Source organism: Hyla sarda, chromosome 9 (assembly GCF_029499605.1).
Source record: "Hyla sarda isolate aHylSar1 chromosome 9, aHylSar1.hap1, whole genome shotgun sequence".
Classification (NCBI taxonomy): domain Eukaryota; kingdom Metazoa; phylum Chordata; class Amphibia; order Anura; family Hylidae; genus Hyla; species Hyla sarda.
Window position 1 is genome coordinate 23908402 of NC_079197.1, and position 26462 is coordinate 23934863.

General features: G+C 43.7%; 2 protein-coding genes across 8 annotated transcripts in view; one reads left to right on the plus strand and one right to left on the minus strand.

Moving 5' to 3' along the window:
- The window catches only part of DNLZ (DNL-type zinc finger), a 127872-nt gene that overhangs the window by 28766 nt on the left and 72644 nt on the right, over positions 1-26462 (plus strand). The gene's annotated exons all lie outside the window — the stretch shown is intronic.
- Positions 1-26462, minus strand: part of GPSM1 (G protein signaling modulator 1) — a 264883-nt gene that overhangs the window by 4852 nt on the left and 233569 nt on the right. For all 7 annotated transcript variants that reach the window (XM_056540981.1, XM_056540980.1, XM_056540979.1 and 4 more), the window contains 2 exons: positions 15756-15915; positions 2030-2238 (listed from right to left, as the gene is read on the minus strand). In XM_056540981.1, the coding sequence (XP_056396956.1) occupies positions 2030-2238; positions 15756-15915 (369 nt within the window). The remainder of the gene's footprint in view (positions 1-2029; positions 2239-15755; positions 15916-26462) is intronic.

The window sequence follows — 26462 nt, forward strand, 5'->3', positions numbered from 1 at the left end:
ACAAGCAGGGCTCTGTACACCGAGGACAAGCAGAGCTCTGTACACCGAGGACAAGCAGGGCTCTGTACACTGAGGACAAGCAGGGCTCTGTGCACTGAGGACAAGCAGGGCTCTGTACACTGAGGACAAGCAGGGCTCTGTACACTGAGGACAAGCAGGGCTCTGTACACTGAGGACAAGCAGGGCTCTGTACACTGAGGACAAGCGGGGCTCTGTACAGTGAGGGCAAGAAGGGCTCTGTACACTGAGGACAAGCGGGGTTGTGTGCACTGAGGACAAGCAGGGTTCTGTGCACTGAGGACAAGTGGGGCTGTGTGCACTGAGGACAAGCAGGGTTCTGTGCACTGAGGACAAGCAGGGTTCTGTGCACTGAGGACAAGCAGGGTTCTGTGCACTGAGGACAAGTGGGGCTGTGTGCACTGAGGACAAGCAGGGTTCTGTGCACTGAGGACAAGTGGGGCTGTGTGCACTGAGGACAAGCAGGGTTCTGTGCACTGAGGACAAGCGGGGTTCTGTGCACTGAGGACAAGTGGGGCTGTGTGCACTGAGGACAAGCAGGGTTCTGTGCACTGAGGACAAGCGGGGCTAGTCCCACCAGCCCTGCTTGTCCCACCCTTCCTGTATTTTGGCTCTAGGTAGAGACACACAGACAGGATTTTTTCACCCAAAAATTTACATTACAAATATACTTATAATGATATTATTTACAATATATAAAAAGGTTTTTGCAAATAACAGGTACACCTTAATAAAAGCTTCAGAAATCGGAGTGGCCATATTCTTACTCATACAGGATGCACAGGACTGTGATATGAGAGAGGGGCCTGGGGAAGAATGTTTTTGCTATCACCAACTTCTCCACTAATTCCCAGTAACACTTGTGATTGCGCAGCTCAGACCCAGCAGGCCGCTCCACCAAAACACTTCCTACTCAGTTTAGACATCTATATACACACAGATGTTGAACATAAAGGTTTGGCAATACTTTTACACCCGTCTCCATGGCCGGTACAGCTGGAGATGCTCTAATTGAAGAGTATATAGCGACAGTCAGAGATAGAAGTCTTCAGTGGAGCGTAATAATGAAAACCTGTGTGCAGGCTCTGGATCCACCACTGACAGGAAAATGATGGTCCCTGGGAACTAATGAAAGGGTTTCACACAGAAATTCCCTGCAATTCCCAGAATGCTGGAACCTGCTCATTAGATGGCAATGGAAAAATCTGTGCAAGAGGGATTGAAAAAGACCATGCACCGCCACAAGAGCAACGGCGATAACGCGTAAGATTATGTGTAGCGTAAATAACAATCCATCACTTCTAACAAAGCTGCGCTGGAAGACCGTGAACTGGCAATATTAAAGGGGTATTCCAGGAAAAAAAACTTTTTTTTATTTTTTTAGATCAACTGGCTCCAGAAAGGTTAACAGATTTGTAAATTACTTCTATTAAAGAAATATTAATCCTTCCAATAATTATCAGCTGCTGAAGTTGAGTTGTTCTTTTCTGTCTGGCAACAGTGCTCTCTGCTGACATCTCTGCTTGTCTCGGGAACTGCACAGAGTAGAAGAGGTTTGCTATGGGGATTTGCTTAGACTCTGGACAGTTCCTGAGACAGGTGTCATCAGAGAGCAGAAAAGAACAACTCAACTTCAGCAGCTCATAAGTACTGAAAGGATTTACATTTTTTTTTTTATAGAAATAATTTACGAATCAGTTTAACTTTCTGGAGCCAGTTAATATATTAAACATTTTTTTTTCCCTGGATAACCACTTTAAACCAGTGTAGCCTCTAGGGGGCTCTGCTCTTCCAACAATTTTGTTGCGAACACCCATCCCTAAGAGTACAGTGTTTTCTAAACAGTGTACCTCCAGCTGTGCCACAAAACTACAACTCCCAGCATGCCCGGACAGCCTTTGGCTGTCCGGGCATGCTGGGAGTTGTAGTTTTGCCACAGCTGGAGGCACACCGTTTGGAAAACACTGCCTCAGTGCTCAACACTGTGTACCGATCTTCTACGGATCCTCACCTGGCATTTCATCAGCATGTTGAAGAACTCATCTCCGGGCTCCTGTTGGTCTCCTTCTACTTTCAGATGTCCCATGTTATTGTGAGTTAACCGTAGACCGGGTAGGTTCCCCACACTCGCCCGCTGGTCGTCCAGGCGTCTGCTCTGGGAACTGGCGATCAGATCAAAAAATTCTTCTGTCTGAGGTGAGGCCATCAACGAAGAATTAGCTGGAAAGGTGAAGATATAAAGGGTTAAGTGCTGCACAACAGAGTCCTATAAGTGAAGGTTACAGTGTGTATGCTGGGGTATAGTAGGGGAACACAGAAAAAAAGAAGCACAGAGCAATGCAGTCATGTAGGAGAGTTCAATTTGTACAGATCTATATCCTTCTTATCTATAGTCCTTAGTGCAGGAAAATATACAACTGAATAGATTTGGAAAGTGACCAATCATTTCCCTTTTGTTATCAGGGATAGCAATGCATTGCTGTCTATGAAGACGCGCATTTATGTGTGGTCCTAATGCCGGGATGTTCTACTGGCGCCCGCAGTTTACAGGACGTCCGTGTGAACATGGCCTTATTGGGAGTCTGTGAGCAGGTTGGAGACATCAAAACTGCCGGGGAAGGAAAGTGCAACGATACCTGGTGTTTCATGACAACAAGTGTCTGGAAGGTGGGCTCTTCTGGCTAGGTGCATGGAGTGCTCTGTATTGAGTTCCCCTGACTCTTCCTCCCAGCGATTAACTACTATAGCATCCAATTAGGAGATCACCAGAGCTGTCAATTATAGCTAAGAGGAGGGGCAGGGGAAGTTCCCCATGCTAGGAATTCAGGGCACTTAAAGGGGTACTCCTGTGGAAAACTTTATTTTTATTTTTAAATGAACTGGTGCCAGAAAGTTAAACAGATTTGTAAATCACTTCTATTAAAACATCTTAATCCTTCCATTACTTTTTAGGGGCTGTATACTAAAGAGAAATCCAAAAAAGAAATGCATTTCCTCTGATGTCATGACCACAGTGCTCTCTGCTGACCTCTGCTGTCCATTTTTAGGAACTGTCCGGAACAGCATATGTTTGCTATGGGGATTTTCTTCTGCCCTGGACAGTTCCTGAAATGGACAGCAGAGGTCAGCAGAGAGCACTGTGGTGATGAGGTCAGAGGAAATGCATTTCTTTTTTGGATTTCTCTTTAGTATACAGCCCCTATACTATATATATATATAATTTTTTTTTTAAATCAACTGGTGCCAGAAAGTTAAGCAGATTTGTAAATTACTTCTATCAAAAATCTTTACCCTTCCAGTATTTATTAGCAGCTGTATGGTACAGAAGAAATTATTATTTTCGAATTTCTTTTACATCTTGTCCACAGTGCTCTCTGCTGAAACCTGATGCCCGTATCAGGAACTGTCCAGAGCAGGAGAAAATCCCCATTGCAAACCTATGCTGCTCTGGACATTTCCTGACACGGACAGAGGTGTCAGCGCAGAGCACTGTGGACAAGACAAAAAAAAGAAATTCAAAAAGAAAAGAATTTCCTCTGTAGCCTACAGCTGCTAAAAAGTACTGGAAGGGTTAAGATTTTTTAATTGAAGTGATTTACAAATCTGTTTAACTTTCGGACACCAGTTGATTTAAAAAAAATGTTTTCCATGGGAATACCACTTTAAAAGGGATATTTTGTGGATATTTGTGTAAACCAAAATTTTTAAAATCAACTGGTTAAACAGATTTGTAAATTACTTCTATTTAAAAATCTTAATCCTTCCAGTACTTATCAGCTGCTGTATACTACAGAAGAAGTTGTGTTTCTGGAATTCTTTCCAGTCTCACCACAGTGCTCTCTGCTGACACCTCTGTCCATGTCAGGTACTGTCCAGAGTAAGAGCAAATCCCCATAGTAAATCTCTCCTGCTCTGGACAGTTCCTGATACAGACAGAGGTGTCAGCAGAGAGCACTGTGGTGAGACTGGAAAGAACTACACAACTGCCTCTGGAGAATACAGCAGCTAAGTACCGGAAGGATTAAGATTTTAAATATAAGTAATTTACAAATCTGTATAACTTTCTGGCACCAGTTGACTTGAAATTTTTATTTATTTATCTGGAGTATCCCTTTAAGGTGTTTGCAGCAGTCATATTCATGTATTATAGGGCATATAATACTCTTGTTTTTGCACATTCCCTCACAAACCCTCCGTGTGACTTGTTCTATGTCCCCTTGGTAGTTCTGTGAGTGATGTAGCCTTCCCACGTTCCCCCGCCTTAATGATGACCTACAGCTCAGTGATCGTGTGACGGGGATAATGGCGCAGACCCTCCTCCACATTATTAGCTCCATGAAGATGTAAAGCAATGTGAGTCCTCCTCGTTGAGCGACATGACACCAGTCATTATGGCTTATTGTGGATAATTAACCTTTCTTCACAGTTTTCTATTGTAGGTATTGCTAGGCAGTGACCGGTATTAACATGTTCAAGGCTAACAAATCCTGTCACGTCAGCGTAACTGCACATTACAGGCCTTGGCCTTAAAACGCCTGCGCTAAACATCAACTGAGGTCACGGCGTTCAGGACAATGTGAAGCCTGGAACTTGGAAAGATTACATTAGCAGAAACTTCAGGAGCAATGGGAACAGGACAGTGGTGGTCCTTATATACCAGTTATCTTCCTTAAAGGTGGAAACTATTTTTTTTTAAATCAACTGGTTCCAGAAAGTTATACAGATTTGTAAATTACTTCTATTAAAAAATCTTAATCTTTCCATTACTTATCAGCTGCTGTATGCTCCAGAGGAAATTGAGTTGTTTTTTTCAGTCTGACCACAGTGCTCTCTGCTGACACCACTGTCCATGTCAGGAACTGTCCAGAGTAGAAACAAATCCCCATAGAAAACATAGAAATAAGAATTACTACGGCACTCGGCAGTCTTCATGCAATTAAAATGGCTTTATTGCGGCAAGCAGGTTGCCGACGAGCGCTAAGTTTCACGTCATGTGACGCTTTGTCGATGCCTTGACAAAGCGTCACATGACGTGAAACTTAGCGCTCGTCGGCGCGAGTCTCTCCCTCTTCAACAACCTGCTTGCCGCAATAAAGCCGTTTTAATTGCATGAAGACTGCCGAGTGCCGTAGTAATTCTTATTTCTATGTGGACTGACTGCTGTCTTTACAACTACTGAGCACAGGCGTCTGGATCGGGGAACTCTGAGCCCAGCTATCTCCAAAGTATAACAAACGTGAGTGGTGCGGGAACGTAACTTTCTCTGCTCTTCCCCATAGAAAACCTCTCCTGCTCTGTACAGTTCCTGACATGGACAGAGGTGTCAGCAGAGAGCACTGTGGTCAGACTGAAAAGAATAATTCAATTTCCTCTGTAGCATACAGCAGCTGATAAGTACTGGAAAGATTAAGATTTTTTTAATAGAAGTCATTTACAAATCTGTATAGATCCCAGAAGAGGTAAACTCGGCACCACCAGGTATATGCTGTTTTGTGCATAGGGCAATAAGTTCTGTGCATACACGGCCCCTAGAAGCTTAACTGGATCTGCCTAGGTGCTATCATGCTCTCAGCCAAAAGGTAGTCAACAGATATAATGCAAGAAGAATGATTCGGGGGACTCACAAGGTATGTATCTCAGAAGCTTCTCTATTGTTCCTCGGAACGTTCGGGGTTAGACATGCAGGGGAGCAGGTGGATCATACACGGGGGTAGGTGAGATAGCCTGCTCACCTACCCCCGCGTCTGATCCACCTGCTCCCCTGCATGTCTAACCGTGAACGTTCTGAGGAACAAGAAACTTCTGAGATACATACCTGGTGAGTGCTCTGCATCATTCTTCTTACATTATAATTTACAAATCTGTTTAACTTTCTGGCAAAAGTTGATTTGGAAAAAAATTTTTTTCCACCGGAGTACCCCCTTTAGGTTGTGTATGGAGAATTCTCAATTGACTGTGGCCCCCACTATGTATACCACTGTTTCCCAACCAGGGTGCCTCCAGCTGATGCAAAACTACTACTCCCAGCATGCCTGGACAGTCAGCGGCTGTTGGGTAACACTGATGTACACAATGACTAGGGAGAAAAGCTGTATATAATGTTAGTATGAGAATAGTGACGGGATCCTGGCTGCTATAAACAGTGGCTATGAATGAGGTTGAGGCCGCAGCAAGATGGTGAATGGGTGCTACTTCATTGGGGCAGAGAATGATATGGACGTGTAGGTGCTACCTCCAGTCTGTGCTATACCCAGACAGCAGCTGCCATGCTCTGCAGGGCCTCATGTTCCATATATCTCAGCTGACGATCTGCTCTACATTCACCTGACAAAGATGTCATCTTCAGCTTTTCTTTCCTTTTGTGTTTGGAAAAGGCAGCGGCTGCTGAGTGTACAGAGACCAGGAGGCGAAAAATTCACAACTTACCTAAAATAGCTGCAGAATAATGGAGCGTGTATAGTACATGAGGTCACTGCAGAGCAGGTAATGGGAGACTTATACAAACTAATGTAGCCGCCCCTATTCAGTGCTATGGGGACAAGCGTTGCTATTTGCAATTTTTCCTTTCTATTCATTTCGTTTAAAGGACACACAGAGCGACTATTTTGTATTTCTAAGGCTCTGTCCCACCTTTTTAGGCCACTTGGATGTCATTTAAGGTGGTGAATTACTGTGGACCCCTGTCCAATATGAGTGGAGAGCCGCTGGAAAGCTGAAGTGCAGTGATCAGCTGATCGCCAGGGAGGCTTATTTATATGGCTTGTTCAGACTGGACAACTCCTTTTAGGATAAGTTTCCACAGGAAATCTTTGAGGTTTTTTTTCCCCATAGACTTCTATGGGAGGAAAAGAATGCCATGAAAAATGCACTGTAGGTTTATACAAAGTGCATTGCTGTATACAGTACTGGAACTCGGACTCCCGTCACTCTACTGAAAGGAGTCTCTGCTACGTGCAGTGCTGAGCTGTGCCAGCGGCTATACAGCCGCGGGTGCAGCTTGGGCAGGAGGTATACATTGAATATCACCTGCCCAGCCAGGAAAAAGTTAGGTTGCAATGCTGTGCATCACTACTTAACTCTTTAAAAAACATACAGTAAACAAGCGATCTATATAGACCACTGATTTACTGTACACCCCCCTCGCTGGTCTAAGCTCACATGCTGAGCATCACTTTTGAACTCCTTGGGGGCTAGGCAATATTTAACCATCTATATAGTATGTATAGCTCCTGCCCAGCCTGAGATACACCTGTGACTGTATAGCCAAGTAAAGTGATGGCTACACAGCCACAGTCTGGGCTCCGGTACTGTATACAGCGGTGCACTCTGCAAGCAGAGGTAAAAAAACAAAACACCAACGTGTTAGTCAGTAAAGTCCGGGCAGTAAAGCAGAGCACTCTGCACTGCTGTATATTGTGCTTCCATTGGCGGTTAGTGATACTCTGCAACGCTGTATACTATATGCTATGTATCACTACCTACCTCCTTACACTCTGCGGGCCGGGCAACTTGCATCTGACCCATGGAGGGGTACCCTGAAAGCAGTGAAAAACTGCCAAAGGGTAAAAAAAAAATTTATTCACACAAATAAAAAAAATGCCAAAATGCTGAGAAAAGAAGTGGCAGTTTTTTGGCTACCTTTTTTTTTTCCATGTAAAAAAAAAAAAAATGCCAAAGCTGTGCTGAAACCTAGCTCTACTGTGCTTTGCACCGTGATCACTGTGTTAGGATTAGATACTATTGTTAAGCCTTTGTTGCGTTCTTACAGCAGTTTTCCCTTATTATTATTGTGTACATTGGGAAAGCTCCTAACATCCATGCTAAACGTCTCACTAAAGATCCATTGGTCAGACTGAGCCTCTCTGACCAGTATACAGACTACTAAATATATCAGTGTTTCCCAAACAATGTGTCTTCAGCTTTTGGAAAAACTACAACTCCCAGCATTCCCAGACAGCCAACGGCTGTCTGGGAATGCTGTGAGTTGTAGTTTTGCATCAGCTGGAGGGACACTCTTTAGAAAACACTGATATATGTCCATAGACAGGATCCTATTAGCCTATGCAGCGGGGCAAAAAAGTATTTAGTCAGTCACCAATTGTGCAAGTTCTTCCACTTAAAAAGATGAGAGAGGCCTGTAATTTTCATCATATGTATACCTCAACTATGAGAGACATAATGAGAAGAAAAATCCATAAAATCACAATGTCTGATTTGTAACGAATTTATTTGCAAATTATGGTGGAAAATAAGAATTTGATCAATAACAAAAGTTCATCTCAATACTTTGTTATGTACCCTTTGTTGGAAATGACAGAAGTCAAATGTTTTCTGTAAGTCTTCACAAGATTTCCACACACTGTTGCTGGTATTTTGGCCCATTCCTCCATGCATATCTCCTCTAGAGCAGTGATGTTTTGGGGCTGTTGCTGGGCAACACGGACTTTTAAACTCCCTCCAAAGGTTTTCTATGGGGTTGAGATCTGGAGACTGGCTAGGCCACTCCAGGACCTTGAAATGCTTCTTACGAAGCCACTCCTTCGTTACCCAGGCAGTGTGTTTGGGATCATTGTCATACTGAAAGACACAGCCACGTTTCATCTTTAATGCCCTTGCTAATGGAAGAAGGTTTTTACTCAAAATCTCATGATTCATGCCCCATTCATTCTTTTCTTTACACAGATCAGTCGTCCTGGTCCCTTAGCAGAAAAACAGCCCTAAAGCATGATATTTCCACCCCCATGCTTCACAGTAGGTATGGTGTTCTTTGGATGCAACTCAGCATTCTTTCTCCTCCAAACACAACAAGTTGAGTTTTTACCAAAAAGTTCTACTTTGGTTTCATTTGACCATATGACATTCTCCCAATCCTCTTCTGGATCATCCAAATGCTCTTTAGCAAACTTCAGACTGGCCCGGACATGTACTGGCTTAAGCAGGGGACATGTCTGGCACTGCATGATTTGAGTCCCTGGCGGCGTAGTGTGTTATTGATAATGGTAGCCTTTGCTACTTTGGTCCCAGCTCTTCTGGGATTTTTGCTCACCGTTGATCATTTTGACACTACTGGGTGAGATCTTATGTAGAGCCCCAGATCGAGGAAGATTATCAGTGGTCTTGTATGTCTTCCATTTTCAAATAACTGTTCCCACAGTATATTTCGTCACACCAAGCTGCTTGCCTATTGCAGATTCAGTCTTCCCAGCCTGGTGCAGGTCTACAATTTTGTTTCTGGTGTCCTTCTACAGCTTTTTGGTCTTGGCAATAGTGGACTGGAGTGTGACTGTTTGAGGTTGTGGACAGGTGACTTTTATACTGATAACAAGTTCAAACAGGGGCCATTAATACAGGTAACGAGTGGAGGACAGAGGAGACTCTTAAAGAAGAAGTTACAGGTCTGTGAGAGCCAGAAATCTTGCTTGTTTGTATGTGACCAAATACTTATTTTCCACCATAATTTGCAAAAAAATTCTTAAAAAATCAGACAATGTGATTTTATGGATTTTTTTTCTCATTATGTCTTTCATAGTTGAGGTATACCTATGAGGAAAATTACAGGCCTCTCATCTTTATAAGTGGGCGAACTTGCACAATTGGTGGCTGACTAAATACTTTTTTGCCCCAATTTAGGTGAGATGTTAGTAGTGATGCTATGCACCCCTTATGGCTGCACCTGCACCTTCTTTCCTTGATGTCCAGCCATCTACAGTCATGGCCGTAAATGTTGGCACCCCTGAAATTTTTCTAGAAAATGAAGTATTTCTCCCAGAAAAGGATTGCAGTAACACATATTTTGCTATACACCTGTTTATTCCCTTTGTGTGTATTGGAACTAAACCAAAAAAGGGAGGAAAAAAAGCAAATTGGACATAATGTCACCAAACTCCAAAAATGAGCTGGACAAAATTAGATCTCTAGATCTAATTTAGAGGCAAATCTAGATCTCTGGACATGGACTTGTAACCTTGAGATTGTTGATATATTTCCACAATTTTGGTTCTCAAGTCCTCAGACAGTTCTCTTCTCCTCTTTCTGTTGTCCATGCTTAGTGTAGCACACTCAGACACAATGCAAAGACTAAGTGAACTTCTCTCCTTTTTATCTGATTTCAGGTGTGATTTTTATATTGCCCACACCTGTTACTTGCCCCAGGTGAGTTTAAAGGAGCATTACATACTTGTAACAATCTTATTTTTCCACAATTTTGAGAGGGTGCCAATCATTTTTGTCCAGCCCTTTTTTGGAGTTTGGTGACATTATGTCCAATTTGCTTTTTTTTCTCCCTTTTTTGGTTTAGTTCCAATACACACAAAGGGAATAAACATGTGTTTAGCAAAACATGTGTTACTGCAATCCATTTCTGTAAGAAATACTTCATCTTCTTAAAAAATTTCAGGGGTGCCAACATTTACGGCCATGACTGTATAGTGTATACCATATTTTAAAGCCCCGCTTCCTCCAGTTTATTAGGCTTATTGTGTCACTGTCATCTGTCTTAAGGGGTTAAATTAATAAAATCTTATAACTGCGGGGTTGCGGCGGGGGTTTGGTACACACAATGCAAGAACACGCACAGCAATAGTAGAACTGTCCATTTCAATTGCCTATTAAAGTGATGAAGAATTAACAATTTCTGTGTCGTACATTGCTGCCTGCTGAATGTAATATATTGTTCCTCTCCAGGCTATAGATGAGCAAAACCAATCCAACAGAAATCTGCTGAGACCCCTTAGATATAGGGATTCATTGGTGAATTGAAGTCACTTGTTGGCGTCTTTTGTTACAATAGATAGGGTGAAGTCATGTACTCTGGTATATTCAATGATAAATCAACAAATCTAAGGGAATGAATGTAGGAACAGTGCAAAGTACTGTCACCAGAGGCTGAAGGGTTAATACTGCAGTTCTATTTGCTATGAACCCCCCAGCATTTCTGTCTCCTCTATAAGGTGCAGGGCCCAGTGACATCGTGGTCATGGCAGCACGGCAGCCGGTGGCAGGTCCCAGCTGGTTGTGTGTACGGCCTCAGGCCCCAGAGCTGCATCCGGTTTCTTAGTGATTTGATTTCCTTCTATCCAGACATGACAGTCAAGTGAGCTGATGGGGACGGCCACAGGGGAGGGGACATCCAGCCATGTCCCTGCGATCAGCTGGTGATCTGCTATGATGTGACAATCACCACTGGTGTGAATATATCGCCAGAACCCCCCCCCCAAACTGCTGTCACATTACTGACGACTGTTTACATTAAGAGCCAAATCACCGTAATGTAAGAAAAAACATCCGTACCGTGTCCAGAAAACATAGGGGGCAATTCACTAAATCCAGAATTTCACACAATGACCCTGATTTACTATTGTAAACCCGACATGTTCTGTCGGGTTGTGCGCCAAAATTGAAAAATAGCCGACTAGCTCTCCATTTTACTGAGAGAACCCAAAAAAGGGGCATGGCTGCCGAAAAGGGTGTGTGGTCCCGACATTTTCACTAAAACCCAACAAATTAAAGGGGTTCTCAGAATAGGGGATAAGATGCCTGATCGTGGGAGTCCCGCCCGTGATCATGCACGCGGCACCCCGTTTGTAATCAGTCCCCGGAGCGTGTTCGCTCCGGGTCTGATTACGGGCGACTACAGGGCCGGCGGCATGTGACGTCACGCCTCCGCCCCGTGTGACGTCACGCTCCGCCCCTCAATGCAAGCCTACGGGAGGGGGCGTGATAGCTATTACGCCCCCTCCCGTAGGCTTGCACTGAGGGGTGGAGCATCTGGAAGAAATCCTCCCCCTCCCGTAGGCTTGCATTGAGGGGCGGAGCGTGACGTCACACGGGGGCGGAGGCGTGACGTCACACGCCGCCGGCCCTGTAGTCGCCCGCAATCAGACCCGGAGCGAACATGCTCCAGGGACTGATTACTAACAGGGTGCCGCGTGCATGATCACGGGCATCCCCAGCGGCGGGACTCCCGCAATCAGGCATCTTATCCCCATTCCTTTGGATAGGGGATAAGATGTCTAAGCACCGGAGAACCCCTTTAACTAAGGCAGTGATTCCCAACTGGGGTTCCCCAGAACCTTGGGGTTCTGCTGAGAACTGCCGAGGGTTCCATGGGCTCCAGTAGGCATTTTTTTTTTTTTTTTTTTAATCTCCCACCCTGGTCTGCGCGCCTGTGTAATGGGGATAGTGCGCCTGATGTTATCCGGCCCACCTGCTGTTACCTAGCCCGCCTTATGTTACCTGGCCTGCCTGATTCTACCCAGCCCACCTGATTCTTCCCGGCCCCCCCCCCGCAGAAGGACAGCTCAGCTTAATTAAGGTAATGCACCCTCTCCCCTCTGTCACCCCTGTCCACCCCCTCTGTTACCCCCTTTCACTCTTGTCCACTTTCCTGTCATCCATGTCCATCTTGTCCGCCCCTGTCACCCATGTTAACCACCCCCATATCTACCCCCCCATCACCAATGTCCAACCCCACTATTTACCCTGTCCCTTTGCTACCCCTGTCCACCCCTATGTTACCACCTTGTCACTGCTGCCCACCCCTGTTACCACCTTGGCAGTCCTGTCCACCCCTCTGTTACCACCTTGTTAACCCTCTTTCACCCCCTATGCCCCCCCTGTCACCAATGTACACTCTTCTACACCCCTCTGTAACCCATGTACACCCCTGTCACCCATGTACACTCCTCTACACCCCCTACACCCCTCTGTCACCCATGTACACCCTTAGGTTTAATGGTGAAGAATTGTGTCTAGAAGAAATCATCATGATGGCATGGAAACTACGTGGATTTTAGAAGACGTTACTTGCGAGTAGCTGTATACAGCAGCACTGTAGTCTACATACCCACAGATAAATTGATATTGTGCATTGCAGCTGTCGTCGTCCCCCCCCCCCTTTTTCTTTTTTGCTAGTCAACTTCGGTAGGGGTTCCCCATGAAAAAAAATAATAATTTCGAGGGTTTCCCCGAGCCAGAAAAGGTTGGGAAATACTGTACTCAGGTTTCAACAGAAAATGTGGTGGATTTGAGCTAAGGAAAACCCACAAAGAAAACTCCACCCCACTCTTAGTAAATCAGGGCCATTTGGTTTGGTTCAAACCCAGTTCCCTTTCTCCAAACTTTTAACAAAATCAGTTTTTTTACTGGGTAATAAATTCCTACCTTGGTACTAAATTGGCATGTTCTCATGTGTATGAAGTTCCTTAAAGGAAAACTGTCACATGTTCACTCCCTCACTAACCACAGGTACTGACGGATAGTGTGGTGGACGCTGATTCATATGATCCCTACCTTGCCTGGATCCGTCCAGCAGTTCGCCGACAATCTTAGTTTTTCTACAAATGCAAATGTGGCTGTAACTGGCACGGGCGGGGTTTTCAGGAGCCTAGTGGCACTGTGACGTCTGCTCCACCTGTCCGCAGCGCCGCCCGCTTATGAATATTCATCCCCCCTCCCTCCGGCTCTCCCCGCTGCTCCTAACTGGTCTTCACTGCACATGTTCAGGCAAGGTAGGGATCATATGAATCAGCGTCCCCCGCACTATCCATCAGTACCTGTGGTTAGTGCGGGAGTGAACATGTGACAGTTTTCCTTTAAAGAAGTGTTTCTGGAAATTTTATTTTTTCACCATTATGGTGTTCTAAAAAAATTGATCCATGTTGGGGCTGGGGATAAAAAGAAAATCTAAAATACATTTTCCTACCCCCAGTCCCCCATTCTTCCAAAACTAGGTCCTGCTCTGCCTCTAGTCTTCTAAGCAGACAGAAAAGAGGCGCAATGGAGGACCAGGGGTAGGCAAGTATAATTTTGTTTTTCACCAGCCCCAGCAATGTATAAATTTTATTAGAACTATGTTCACACGGCGGAATGTCCGCCCGGAGAATTTCCAGGCGGACATTCCGCAGACAGCGGGCGTTGGCAGAACATTGCGGTGCTAGGACCACTCGGAAATGCGCTGTCTCCATAGACAGCAAGGTATTTTTGAGCAGATTCCGCAGAAAGAATAGACATGTCTTTTCCTTCTGCGGACACCAGAATCAGGATTTCCATGGCGGAAACTTTAGCAGCGGAAATACGCAGCAGAATCCCACTGACATTTCCCTTGGAAATTCCACTGTGTGAACAAAGCCTAAGGCTGCTGCCACATACATATTAGATGGGTGGCTGGTTTCCTAAAATCAGCGAGTTTGGCTTACATTAAAGAAACAACCTCTTTATGGTGTCAAAAAGTATAATAAAGCAACTTACTAATATAATGTTATTAGCCATAGTGCACAGATCTCTGTATTGGTCTGGCTTGTCCTGTCACAGGCTTTAAATGAAAGAGCTCCTATCCCTTCTCCCCCCCCCTTTTCTCGTGTCTGTTAGGGAGAGAACTCTTATGTGAAGAGGGGAGCTCATATTACTGCTCATTAGATTTTAAGGCAGCAGGAAGCCTTACTCAGATAAGACACCAGTGAGCTTGAATATAACTACTGTAACAGAGAAAGGCTTCCTCCTGTCTTAAAATCTAATGAACAGTAATATGAACTCCTCTCTTCACATCAATGGTCTTGTCCTGAGTAGACAGGATGGGAGGGCGAGCAGGCATAGAAGCTCTGCAGTCAGAAAGTATGACTGATGTGACAGGTACAAGGGAGAGTACAAAGCTGATATGGAGAGATCTGTGCACTATGGCTAATAACATTATATTATAAAGTTGCTATATTATACATTTTGACACAAAAGTTGTTTCTTTCGCTGGACAATGCTTTTAATCTAATGCGTATGGCCCTATATATTTTATATTTCAGTTCTTTTAGGAGCTATCTTTGCAGACAGAAACATACTTGTATCCAAAGTTGATAACCCATACAGATATAATGCCCTGAGTTTGCTACAGCTGTTTCTTGACAGTCTGATACATTTTACTTATACTGACACATTGTAACAAATCATTACAACATGAGAGATTTAATGTTGTAGTGATGTCCTGCCTCGTCCAGTGATAGGCTACGCAGCAGTGTGGCATATTGGGCTCAGGCCTGGCCTTTTTCCTTTTGCTGTGACTCAATATGTCACACTGCTGCTCAGCATATCTGCGTCTCAGGCCAGACATCGCTGTGATTAGCTGAGCTGCAGCATTAGAAAAACATTTGTCCTCAGATTATGTGTGGAATTACACTCCAATGAAGAAAAAAAACTCAGTTGGCACTGCTTGGTTGAATGTAGTACAGTGATTTTCTCTGGGTAGTTCCCCTGCTTAATCCAAAGTGGTGCTGTATCGCAGATGATCCCAGGCACTCACCACTTGAACAGCTTTTACTTTAATTGGGAGAGATAAGTCATGGATACAGCAGCTGCCCGACGGGCCGTTTCACGCAACAGCGTGAAACGGCCCATTGGCCAGCTGCTGTATCCATGACTTGTCTGTCCCAATAAAAGTAAAAGCTGTTCAAGTGGTGAGTGCCATCCGACATTTTTCTTTATTATTTATGTGTGGTATTGCAGCTCAGTACAGTTGAAATGAATGGAGCAAAGCTGTAATACCACACACAACCTGAGAACAAGGCTGGTGGTGTTTTTCAAAGAAATGAGCTCTGTTTTTTTGCTGGATAACCCTTTACCTTATGTCCATCTCAGTCTTTGTCGTCTCATCTTGTGACTAAAAGGAGATTTTTTCTGAATTTTGTGCACTGGTGATAGAATATTAGTCATGTAATGACAATGGAAGCGTTGAAGAGGTAAAAGTGACTCACATATCCGGTCGTCCATCCCAGGCACTGGTGTCGCTGTGGGTTCCGTCCCTCCGCTCTGGCTTTCTTCTAACGTACATCTTTGATCATCCATCCGGTTACTTTGAAATTTACTTAAGAGGTCAAAGAAGCATTCTTCATCAGAAGGAGCCCGATTGATTTTCTGCAAAACAATCCAGAGGAGCTAATTTAATACGGATTTCCTTGGCTCTTGCCGCCTCTCAGGGCTACATCTACAGCAATCAATGCTGCATGATTCTCTCTTACAGTAACTATTGATCAGAGCCGCGTGTGTGCTCCACTTCAGTCTATGGTGAAACAGCCACTGTCTGCACACACAAAGATTTCTTGCTTCTGCTTATATTAGTGAAAATAAAAAAACAAAAAGCCCAGTGATGTTTTTAGTTTGGGTCATCAGGCGGGGATGTGTATCCATATGATGCTTGTCTAAAACCAGTCTGTAATGGGCAGCAAAGTTATTTTGCCGGGTTCTAGTGTTGGCGTAATGTTTCCCAACCAGGGTCCCTCTAGCATGCTGGGAGTCCTAGCAGTGCTGTGGAGTCGGAGTCAAGGAGTCAGACGAAATTTTGGGTACCTGGAGTCGGAGTCGGCAAACAATGCACCAACTCCGACTCCTACTAAATTTAGATTGGAATTTAAAAAAAAGCAAGTTTAAATGTCCCAATTCACAAAAAGTTATAATTAATGACTTATCTACTGTAAGAATAAAAACCAATGCATGCAGTGCCTCACGTTACCGCAAAACGAACACGCTAAATGACCATGAAGAAGCATGCTTTTCATGTGCTTCACTATATGGAACGCAACGCACAATTAGGAGCGGCAATACTTATACTTTCCATAGTGTTGTGTTCTGCTGTGACAGGGAACCCATGGGTAACCTAGCCTCTCACTGATGAGGGATTAAAGGGTTACTCCGCCCCTAGACATCTTATCCCCTATCCAAAGGATAGGGGATAAGATGTCAGATCGCCGGGGTCCCGTTGCTGGGGACACCCGCAATATAGCAAGCAGCACCCACCTGTAACTACTTCCGGAAGCAATGGAGGCTCTCAGGCTAATTCCTCCCGACCACGGGGATGGAAGATTGTGACGTCACGACTCCCCCCCCCCCCCTTGTGATGTCACGCCCCGCCCCCTCAATGCAAGTCTATGGGAGGGGGCGTGACTATCTGCAGGACTAGAGACACTTGTATAAGTGAAGGGAATGGAGGGTCAATAGTTCAAGACTGAAGCTGTAAACCATTGGAAAAACTGCTGTCATTCAGCTAAGGCTATAAAAACTTGTAAACTCCAATTGTTAGCTTAAACTTTAAACATGACTATGGGATTCTACTAGGGAAATCATGTTTTATAATAAATGCCCCTTCCTGGATCCTCCCACTGCCCTATCTTCAGCAGCAGATCAGCACACAAATAGGAGAAGGCAGCAGCTTCTGCCCAACTACCTCTCTCTGCTAGAAGAGCTTAGAAGAACTTGGTGGAACAGCTGCTTGGATTCAACTGTAAGTGTTTATAAATACATTCGCATACTAATACAGAGGAGTCGGAACATAAAACAAAAAACTGCGGAGTCGGAACATTTATCAACCGACTCCACAGCCCTGAGTCCTAGTTTTGCAACAGCTGGAGGCCCCCTGTTGTCTTAGCCTAATAAACATGTTCAGTGTGTTGAACCATTTACATTTCACCATTTTATAAAAGTTTTTTTTTGGTGGTGTTTTCTGTTGATCTTAGATTCTCTACAGGTAGGTTGTTGTTTGTGTGTATATAGTTGTGTAGGAAAAAAAAAATAAGAACAACCCCCTCCCCCCCTTCCCAAAAAAAAACATAAAAAATAAAAAAAACACCACGAATCAAAAAGCATGGTTGCAACATTGTTAACTGATAACAAAAAATGCACACTGCCAAAAAGTGAAGCTTTTATGTAAAACATTGCCTTCGGGTACGTTCTAGTCCAAAGGTACGTTCACAAGTACATAATCCTCTACAGATTTCATGCAGTGGATTTTTTTACCCATTGACTTTATTGGGTCAGCTGCAAATCTGCAGATCCACTCTTGCATATATGCTGCGAGCCAATTGAAGCCAATGGGTAGCAAAATCCACAGCGCGTTATGTACATGTAAATGTACTCTTAGAGCAGTGTTTCACAACAGTGTGCCTCCACTGAACTACAAATCCCAAAAGCTGGGAGTTGTAGTTGTGCAACAGCTGGAGGCACCCTGGTTGGGAAACACTGCCAATGCTGATCCACTGCAGATCAGTAGCAGAAAATCCGCAGCAGATCAGTATTGTGTGAACATACCCTAGAGCTCGACTCTCTTTGCATCAATTTTTACTCTTTTGTTTTATTTAATTTAATTTGTTGCTAGAAGTTACATAGTAAAATATAAAACACACAAAACAGAATACATACAAATATATTTTTTATGACATTTTTCAAATCACAGGATGTCCTTGTATGATATTTTTGAAGGAGGGAAGGTATAAAACACACAAAACAGAATACATAAAAAGCATTTATATTGCAGTTTTGGCATTCTATGAAAAAATACCCTACCAGGACATGCTGTCATTTGAAAGAGTAAAGGAGTCTTAGGATAATATTAAGAAGAACATAAATAGCAATTCCCCAATGATACTCATCCTGTTTGGAGTCCTAAAATGAACCTTAACAGTCTGAATGATAATGTATGTATTGACAGCACCATCAGCACCCTCCCCAAAATAAACACAGTCCACATCTGATGGGAATACATCGTGAATGAGAGAACGGATCTGCTGTCGCTGAATATGGAGGTGTCATAAATTCCATCTGTTTACAAGAGGCCTCAACACTTATAGATTTATTGCGGATTTATCTTGTGACTTCCCTATTCGCTCCCAAGTGACGGCTGTAATGGCGAACAACCTGCGTACGGTGCCAGCGATCGGCTTATTTGTTTTTGCTCCACCCGGAGACAAATACTGACAGATTCTCACTTCTCCAGCATCAGGCAGCTAAAGAGGAGGGAATACTACGCGGCAGATTTATTTGTATACATACTGTTATCTACTGGTGTAACAATACGAGAGACAAGAGTATGACCAGATATATTGTCTTGACAGAGGCCAAAATGACATTGGTGGAATGGTGGACTTTTTCTTTTGTGGAAAGTTTTTCCTAATTTTACAAGATTTAATCAGAACCTGTTTGTAGCTCTACTTTTTTCCACATTTTTGTTATGTTGTATCTTGTGCTAAAATTATTCTGCACCTGATACCCCATAATGATGAAGTGATAACAGAATGTTAGAAATGTTTACAAATTTATTTAAAGGAAAAACTAAAATCTTCCATTGACATAAGTATTCATACCCTTAACTCAGTACTTAATGGAAGAACTTTTGGCAGTGATTACAGCTTCCTGTCTCGTTGGGGATGAGGCCACAAGGTTTGTACATCTGGATTTGGGGATCTTCTGCCATTCTACTCTACTTCTGCAGTTTCTCTCAAGCTTCGTCAGGTTGGATGGGGGCCATCAGTGGAAGCGATTTTTAAGGTCTTTTCAGAGCTGTTTCATTCGGCAGGTGATGAGCAATGACATGATGCTCTCAACTGGGCCAAAAAGTTCATTCTTGGTTTCATCAGACCAGAAAATCTTTTATTTTTCCTCTCATAGTCTAACAGTGCTTTAGGAGCTTTTTTGCAAACTAGAGGCAGCTTTAATTGTCTTTTAATGAGGAGAGGCTTCTTCCTGACCACTTTGCCAAAAAGCCTAGATTGGTGGAGGCTACAGTGATGGTTGACCATCTGGAAGTTTCTCCCATCTGCACACAGGATCTTTGGAGCTCAGCCAGAGTGACCATTGGGTTCTTGTTTACCTTTCTTACCAATGCCTTTCTTCCCCAATTACTTAGTTCGGTGGAGTGGTCCGCTCTAGGAAGAGTCTTGTTCTAAATGTCTTCTGTTGTCGCCACTGTGGTCTTTGGAACTGCAGCAGAATAGATCTGTGCCTCCACACAATCCCGTCTTTGAGCTCTACAGGCAGTTATTTCCACCTTGTTTTTTTCCCTGATATGCGTTGTCAGCTATGAAACCTTATATAGACAGGGCTGGGTCTTACCAAATCCTGTCCAATCTGGTGAATTTACCATAGATGACTCCAACCAAGGTGTAGAAACATCTCAGAGATGAGCAAGAGAAATGGGAGACCCCAGAGCTATATTTTAAACGTCATAGCTAAATTTTAGTTTTTCATTTTTAATACATTTGTAAAAATTTCTAAAATTCACATTACAGTGGTCCCTCAACATATGATGGTAACCCGTTCCAAACGGACCATCGTTTGTTGAAACCATCGTATGTTGAGGGATCCGTGCAATGTAAAGTATAGGACAGTGGTATACAACCTGTGGACCTCCAGATGTTGCAAAACTACAACACCCAGCATGCCCGGACAGAGAACGGCTGTCCGGGCATGCTGGGAGTTGTAGTTCTGCAACATCTGGAGGTCCGCAGGTTGTAGACCACTGTTAGACGAAGTTGTACTCACCTGTCCCCGCCACTCCGGACCGTCACCGCTGCCTGGGATGTCGCCGTCCATCGCTGTCGCCGCGTCCCCGACGCTCCGGCAAGGCCTCTGCTTCCCCGGCATCCGTGCGCTCCGTCGCCGCCATCACGTCACTACGCACGCCGCTCCTATTGGTGCGCAGCGACGTGATGACGTCGATGGAGAGCGCCGACGATGCAGAGGATCCCGAAGAGGACGCACCGGAGCCCCGAGGACAGGTGAGTGACCATCACCGGAGCTCAAGGGGCACCGTAAACGGCTATCCGGTGGCAGCTGAAGCAGTCAGCGCTGCCGGATAGCCGTTTATGCGATGGCCCCGACATAAAAAAACATTGTATGTTGATGCTGCCTTCAACATGCGATGGCCTCTGAGAGGCCATCGCATGTTGAAATTATCGTATGTCGGGGCCATCGTAGGTCGAGGGGGGGGGGTCACTGTACGTGGTATTGAATGAAAAATGATGGGGAAATTGTGGCTTTTTTAACACAAGGTCGCATCATACCAAATGTTAAAAAAATAAAAGGGTCTGAAGACTTTTTGAATGCATTATATATGGTTACAGCACAGAGCAGTATTACAACTATGCTTCTACAGCCTTAGGCCAAGTTCACACATAAAAGATTTGCTGTGGAAAATTTATGCAGCAAAGCAGCAGGGACATGTATGCATATGCACTCCAAATCCCTCTGGATTCAAGTACCGGATCTTGAATAAAAAAAAATAAAAAAACACAGAATACTCACTGTTCTTCTAATATTTTTCTGGTCCTCCAGCAGACTTTTTTTTCCTAGCCTCCAGTGATTGGCTATAGCTTTCACCCACTGGGTATACAGAGAAACTGGCAGGGGACTACCGAATTGTTTGCAAAGGGGACCAGTAGGTGACTATTGTGTTTTTTTACAGTATTATAGTATTTTTTTTGTAAGCTTAACATGTGAAATTTATGGTAGATCCACAACCACAGGGTTCTATTGCACTTCCCTATTAAAGAATATTAGGAAAATCTGCAACAAGTCCATGATCTGTCTGCAGAAAAAATTGCAGAAAATATAGCCGGAAAAAAAAACTGCAGCACAGGTCAGATTCTGTACAGAGATTTTTTACAACATCCACACGATTTGAAGATCTCATCCACTTTGATGCTACTCACTTCCTCTGCTTATTTTCATCCTGCAAATCCAGACAGAAAAAGCACAGCAAATCTGCTACGTGTGAATCTGTATTAATTTGGAGGTATAGGAAAGTGCATAGGTCACACAGAAGTCAGTAATAGAATTTATGTACAGGATTCCTTTACCATATCCTATAAACATCACATCCTCGTACACAGAGGCGACCAGGAGCAAAACCAGCAACATCAGTATGTTAGGGGATCGTAGTTTAAGCAGCTCCCTTACATTTTGGAGAATCCCTTCCCTACGCTTCCTATTTTGATTAAGTCAATGAAGTACAGGTTCACTCAGACATAATAAAACCTTCAGGCCCCACAGAAGAGCAGAGCGATATTTATGCGTGAACTATAAGAGGCCGCCATAAATATGGATTGATCCTGTTAAAAGCCACTTCAGTCCTGTCGGCTGCTTTTCAGGCCCCTTCACATCTAAAACACTGACTCAATGTTAAGGGTCCTTCAGGAAATAAGCAGCCCCTCTATAGGGCACATGATCAGACTGTATTCTCCTTGTCATTTTGTCCTTTACAGGAGATTAATGAATGATCAGATAGAGGAGCAGGCAGCGTGAGGTTCTTCATTACACTGCGTATATTGGAAGCGGCTGATACACATTTACAGCCGAATAGTACAGTCAGCCCCTTGTGAAATGATAATATACAAAGCACATTATGAATTAGTTATGGGAAAACCTCAGGATGGGGGTCCTCTGGGGCCTTCACATACAAGTGACCTCCATCTACTAGAAAATAACAGCTAAGAGTTTTGTCTATATGGTAGAAGCAGAGGAGGCAATGTGAGCCTCACACCTCGGCATCCCATTCTCCAGTGTAATGCAAAATGATATCATGTTATCTCCATGTACAACTACATATGTATAGCAGGTTATCATGACGTACGGTGACCTGAAGTCATGAGATGGAGGGACATCATGTAACTGCCCATCTATTCTATTGTAAAAGTGCTGTCTGGTCTGTAATTTTGTGTTAGGCCCCATTCAGATCATGTTTCGGTGCCACATCAGATGTATGTATGAAGTGGAAATACAGTGAAAAGGTCATTCCGGGGTATACCACAACGTCCATTCATTTAATAGGCTGGACATAAACTACTAGAGACTATGGTTGGTCTATGTATACATTTGGAAAATAGATTACATACAGTCTATTAAAGTAAATATATGGTATATACAGGAATACCTTTTTGAAGGCTTTCCACATATATATCTGACAAAAAGCCGAAACGTGATGTAAACAGGGCCTTATTGCCTTTCTGACAGCTGCCTATATACATGACAGGAGAGTACCAAGCCGATTCTGCCAGTGCCGATTTGTGAATGGTCTTTGTGTAGCCAGTTGCCTTAAAGGGGTTATCCAGGAAAAAACTTTTTTTTTATATATATCAACTGGCTTCAGAAAGTTAAACAGATTTGTAAATGGCCTCTATTAAAAAATCTTAATCCTTTCAGTACTTATAAGCTTCTGAAGTTGAGTTGTTCTTTTCTGTCTAAGTGCTCTCTGATGACACGTGTCTTGGGAACAGCCCAGTTTAGAAGAAAATTCCCATAGCAAACCTCTTCTAAACTGGGCGTTTCCCAAGACAAGTGTCATCAGAGAGCACTTAGACAGATTTTTTAATAGAAGCAATTTACAAATCTGTTTAACTTTCTGGAGCCAGTTGATATATATAAAAAAAGTTTTTTTTCCTGGATAACCCCTTTAACTTTCATCCTTCCTCTTAAAACTTCTCTAGTGGTGCACCCATTCTGTACAGCTTACTGCTAAGGACTTTTAGGGTCCATTCACACAGCGGAACATCTGCCCAGAAAAGGTCTGGGTGACATTCCATGTGCAGCATGCGACCAACTCAATCAGTTGGTGCTTGGAAATGCGCCATCTCCATTGGCGGCAATGCATGTCCGAGCAGGTTCTGCTGAAAGAAAGAACATGTTCATTTGTCTTCACTACAAAAGTCTGCTATGTGAATGGAAAACCCATTGAAAACAAAGGGAGGCTGCTGCAATGGAATTTCCAAGCAACATTGTACTGCTGAATTACACTCTGAAATTCTGCAATGTAAATACGGCCTTAGGCTGCATTCACATCACGATTTCTCTATCCGACCTGAGGACACGATTTTTATAACTTAAAATCTTATGAAATCGTTTATAGAGTCGGATCCATTGATCTCCATTAAAAAATCGGATCCATTACACACATCCGATTTGATCCGCATCCGATTTCACACAATTTTTGTTCGGGTCTGAAATCGGGGTTGACCACGATTTCAGACCTGAACAAAAATCGTGTGAAATCGGATGCGGATCAAATCCGATGTGTGTAATGGATCCGATTTTTTAATGGAGGTCAATGGATCCGACTTTATATACGATTTCATACGATTTTAAGTTATAAAAATCGTGTCCTCAGGTCGGATAGAGAAATCGTGATATGAATGCAGCCTTAGACTTGCTCTTCACAGTCCACCACACACACACACAAAAAAAAAAAAGCACAAACCAGGAACGTATTAACAAATATAATGTATTTATTGTTACATTCTAAAACAAAACATCTGTATGAACAATAACATTTGGCAGGGCTACACCTGTGGAAAGCTGCTGTGGGGGCATTTGTACCATGGACTTCTATATACACAAATTACTGACCTGGCTTGAGCTATTTAAAGGGGTATTCCAGGATCTTTTTTTTTTTTTATTTGACTATCTTACATGGGTTGTAAAGTTAGTATAGTCCATAATATAGTGTCTGTACCTGTGTGTGATGGTTTTCTCACAATTCTTCTGTGATTATCGCCCCAATATTTATTTTTAACAGCATACAAAATTTACTTGTGTCTCGGGATTTCCCAGATTGCCATTCATCAAGACCTGACATCACTAGTCAGATGATCAGAGGGAGCCTGTCTGCTTCAACGGGTGGAGCAACCGCTGGGTGGGACAGAGATCATTTTGCAACAGCTGTAGGCACCTTGGTTAGAAAACACTGGTGTATTGCATGGAAGGGATTACAGGTGTGCTTTAATGGGTTGGGTTGCTAATGTGTGGGAGGGAGGAAAGTGACCTCATACTTACAAACTATGGAACTATGAGATTTGTAGTTTAGAGAATGAAATTCAACAAGACATACCTAGTTCTGGCAGGTACGTACTCAGGGCCGGTGTTAGGGTGGAGCAATCCGGGCAATTTCCCAGGGCCCCCATCCCCCAGGGGGCCTCCTGCGAGCTGCTCAGTAGCGGATCCAGGGGGGGGATCCATCACTGAGCAGCGCGCAGGGGGCCCCAAGGATGTCCCGGTTACCTTTCTGCGGCCCCGCGTTAACTTTAAAAGCGCAGGGGCCGTCGGGAGGTAGCGCACACAGGGATGTCCCGTGCGTGCGGCCATAGGAACGGAGGAGCAGAGCATCGAGGAGGACGCGCGTGCATGGTAGTTACCTGCACATCATCTTCAGTGCTCCGACCACCGCTACTCCGGTCCCGGGACCTACTACTATGGTCTATAGGCCATAGCAGTAGATTGTGACCGCGGACCGGCAGTGCACAGACATACAGCCTCCAGCCATACACTGTATATGGCTGAAGGCTGTATGTCTGTGGGCGAGCAATACTGCACCTAATGTGGGGAACTATACTGCACCTAATGTGGGGGAACTATACTGCACCTAATGTGGGGGAACTATACTGCATGTACGTAATGTGGGGGAACTATACTGCCAACCTAATGTGGTGGTGGTGGGGGGGGGACTATGCTGCCAACCTAATGTGGGTGAACTATGCTGCCAACCTAATGTGGGGGAACTATACTGCCAACCTAATGTGGGGGGATCATACTGTGATCCTAATGTGGGGGGACTTATGCTGCCAACCTAATGTGGGGGGAACTATACTGCCAACCTAATGTGGGGGAACTATACTGCCAACCTAATGTGGGGGGAACTATACTGCCAACCTAATGTGGGGGGAACTATACTGCCAACCTAATGTGGGGGGAACTATACTGCCAACCTAATGGGGGGACCTATACTGCCAACCAAATGTGGGTGGACCTATACTGCCAGCCTAATGTGGGGGAACTATACTGCCAACCTAATGTGGGGGAACAATACTGCCAACCTAATGTGAGGGGACCTATACTGCCAACCTAAAGTGGGGGGAACTACAATCTAATGTGGGGGAACTATACTGCCAACCTAATGTGGGGGAAGTATACAAAAATATAAAATTGTACTATTCTGATCTCTATAGCTCTTTTATTTTTCTGTACATGGGGATGTATGAGGGTCATTTTTTGCTCTGTGATTTGTAGTTTTTATCGGTACCATTTTTGTTTTCATGGGACTTTTCAATAGCTTTTTAGATATTTTTGTAATGTATTTGAAGTGACCAAAAATGTGCAAATCTGGTTAGTGCACTATTACGACTTTTCGGGCCCCACTTTTGTTTTTGCCCAGGGCCACGCTAAGCCTAAAACCGGCCCTGTACGTACTTAGAAATCACGTTATGGTGGATAACCCCTTTAACCATCATTCTGACTAAAAAATTGCATCCTCAATGTTTGTTATTTTTTTTTTTTATATGATGTAACAATAAAGATGCAAGGTTTTTGTTATAAGTTCCTGTTTGTGTATTTTTATGGTGGTGTATTACAGTTGATACCACACCACAGTATAATTTTCCAGTATATTTACCATTTTTTAGGTGTTACATTGCTCTTAAAAGTCCTAGATTTAAGCAAGCCTGGAAAACTCATATATTAAATAGGCACTGTCAGATTCAAAAACATGAACATACTTCATAAAAATGTTACCTCCTTTTTAATAAAAATCATGGCCCTTTAAAAAAGACCACTAGGGGTTCCCATACCATCCAGAACATAATTCTGTCCGGCGGCAGCATTATCTTTGTCCCAGCTGAAGTACAGACATGGATTAGTCCAGTAAGTGA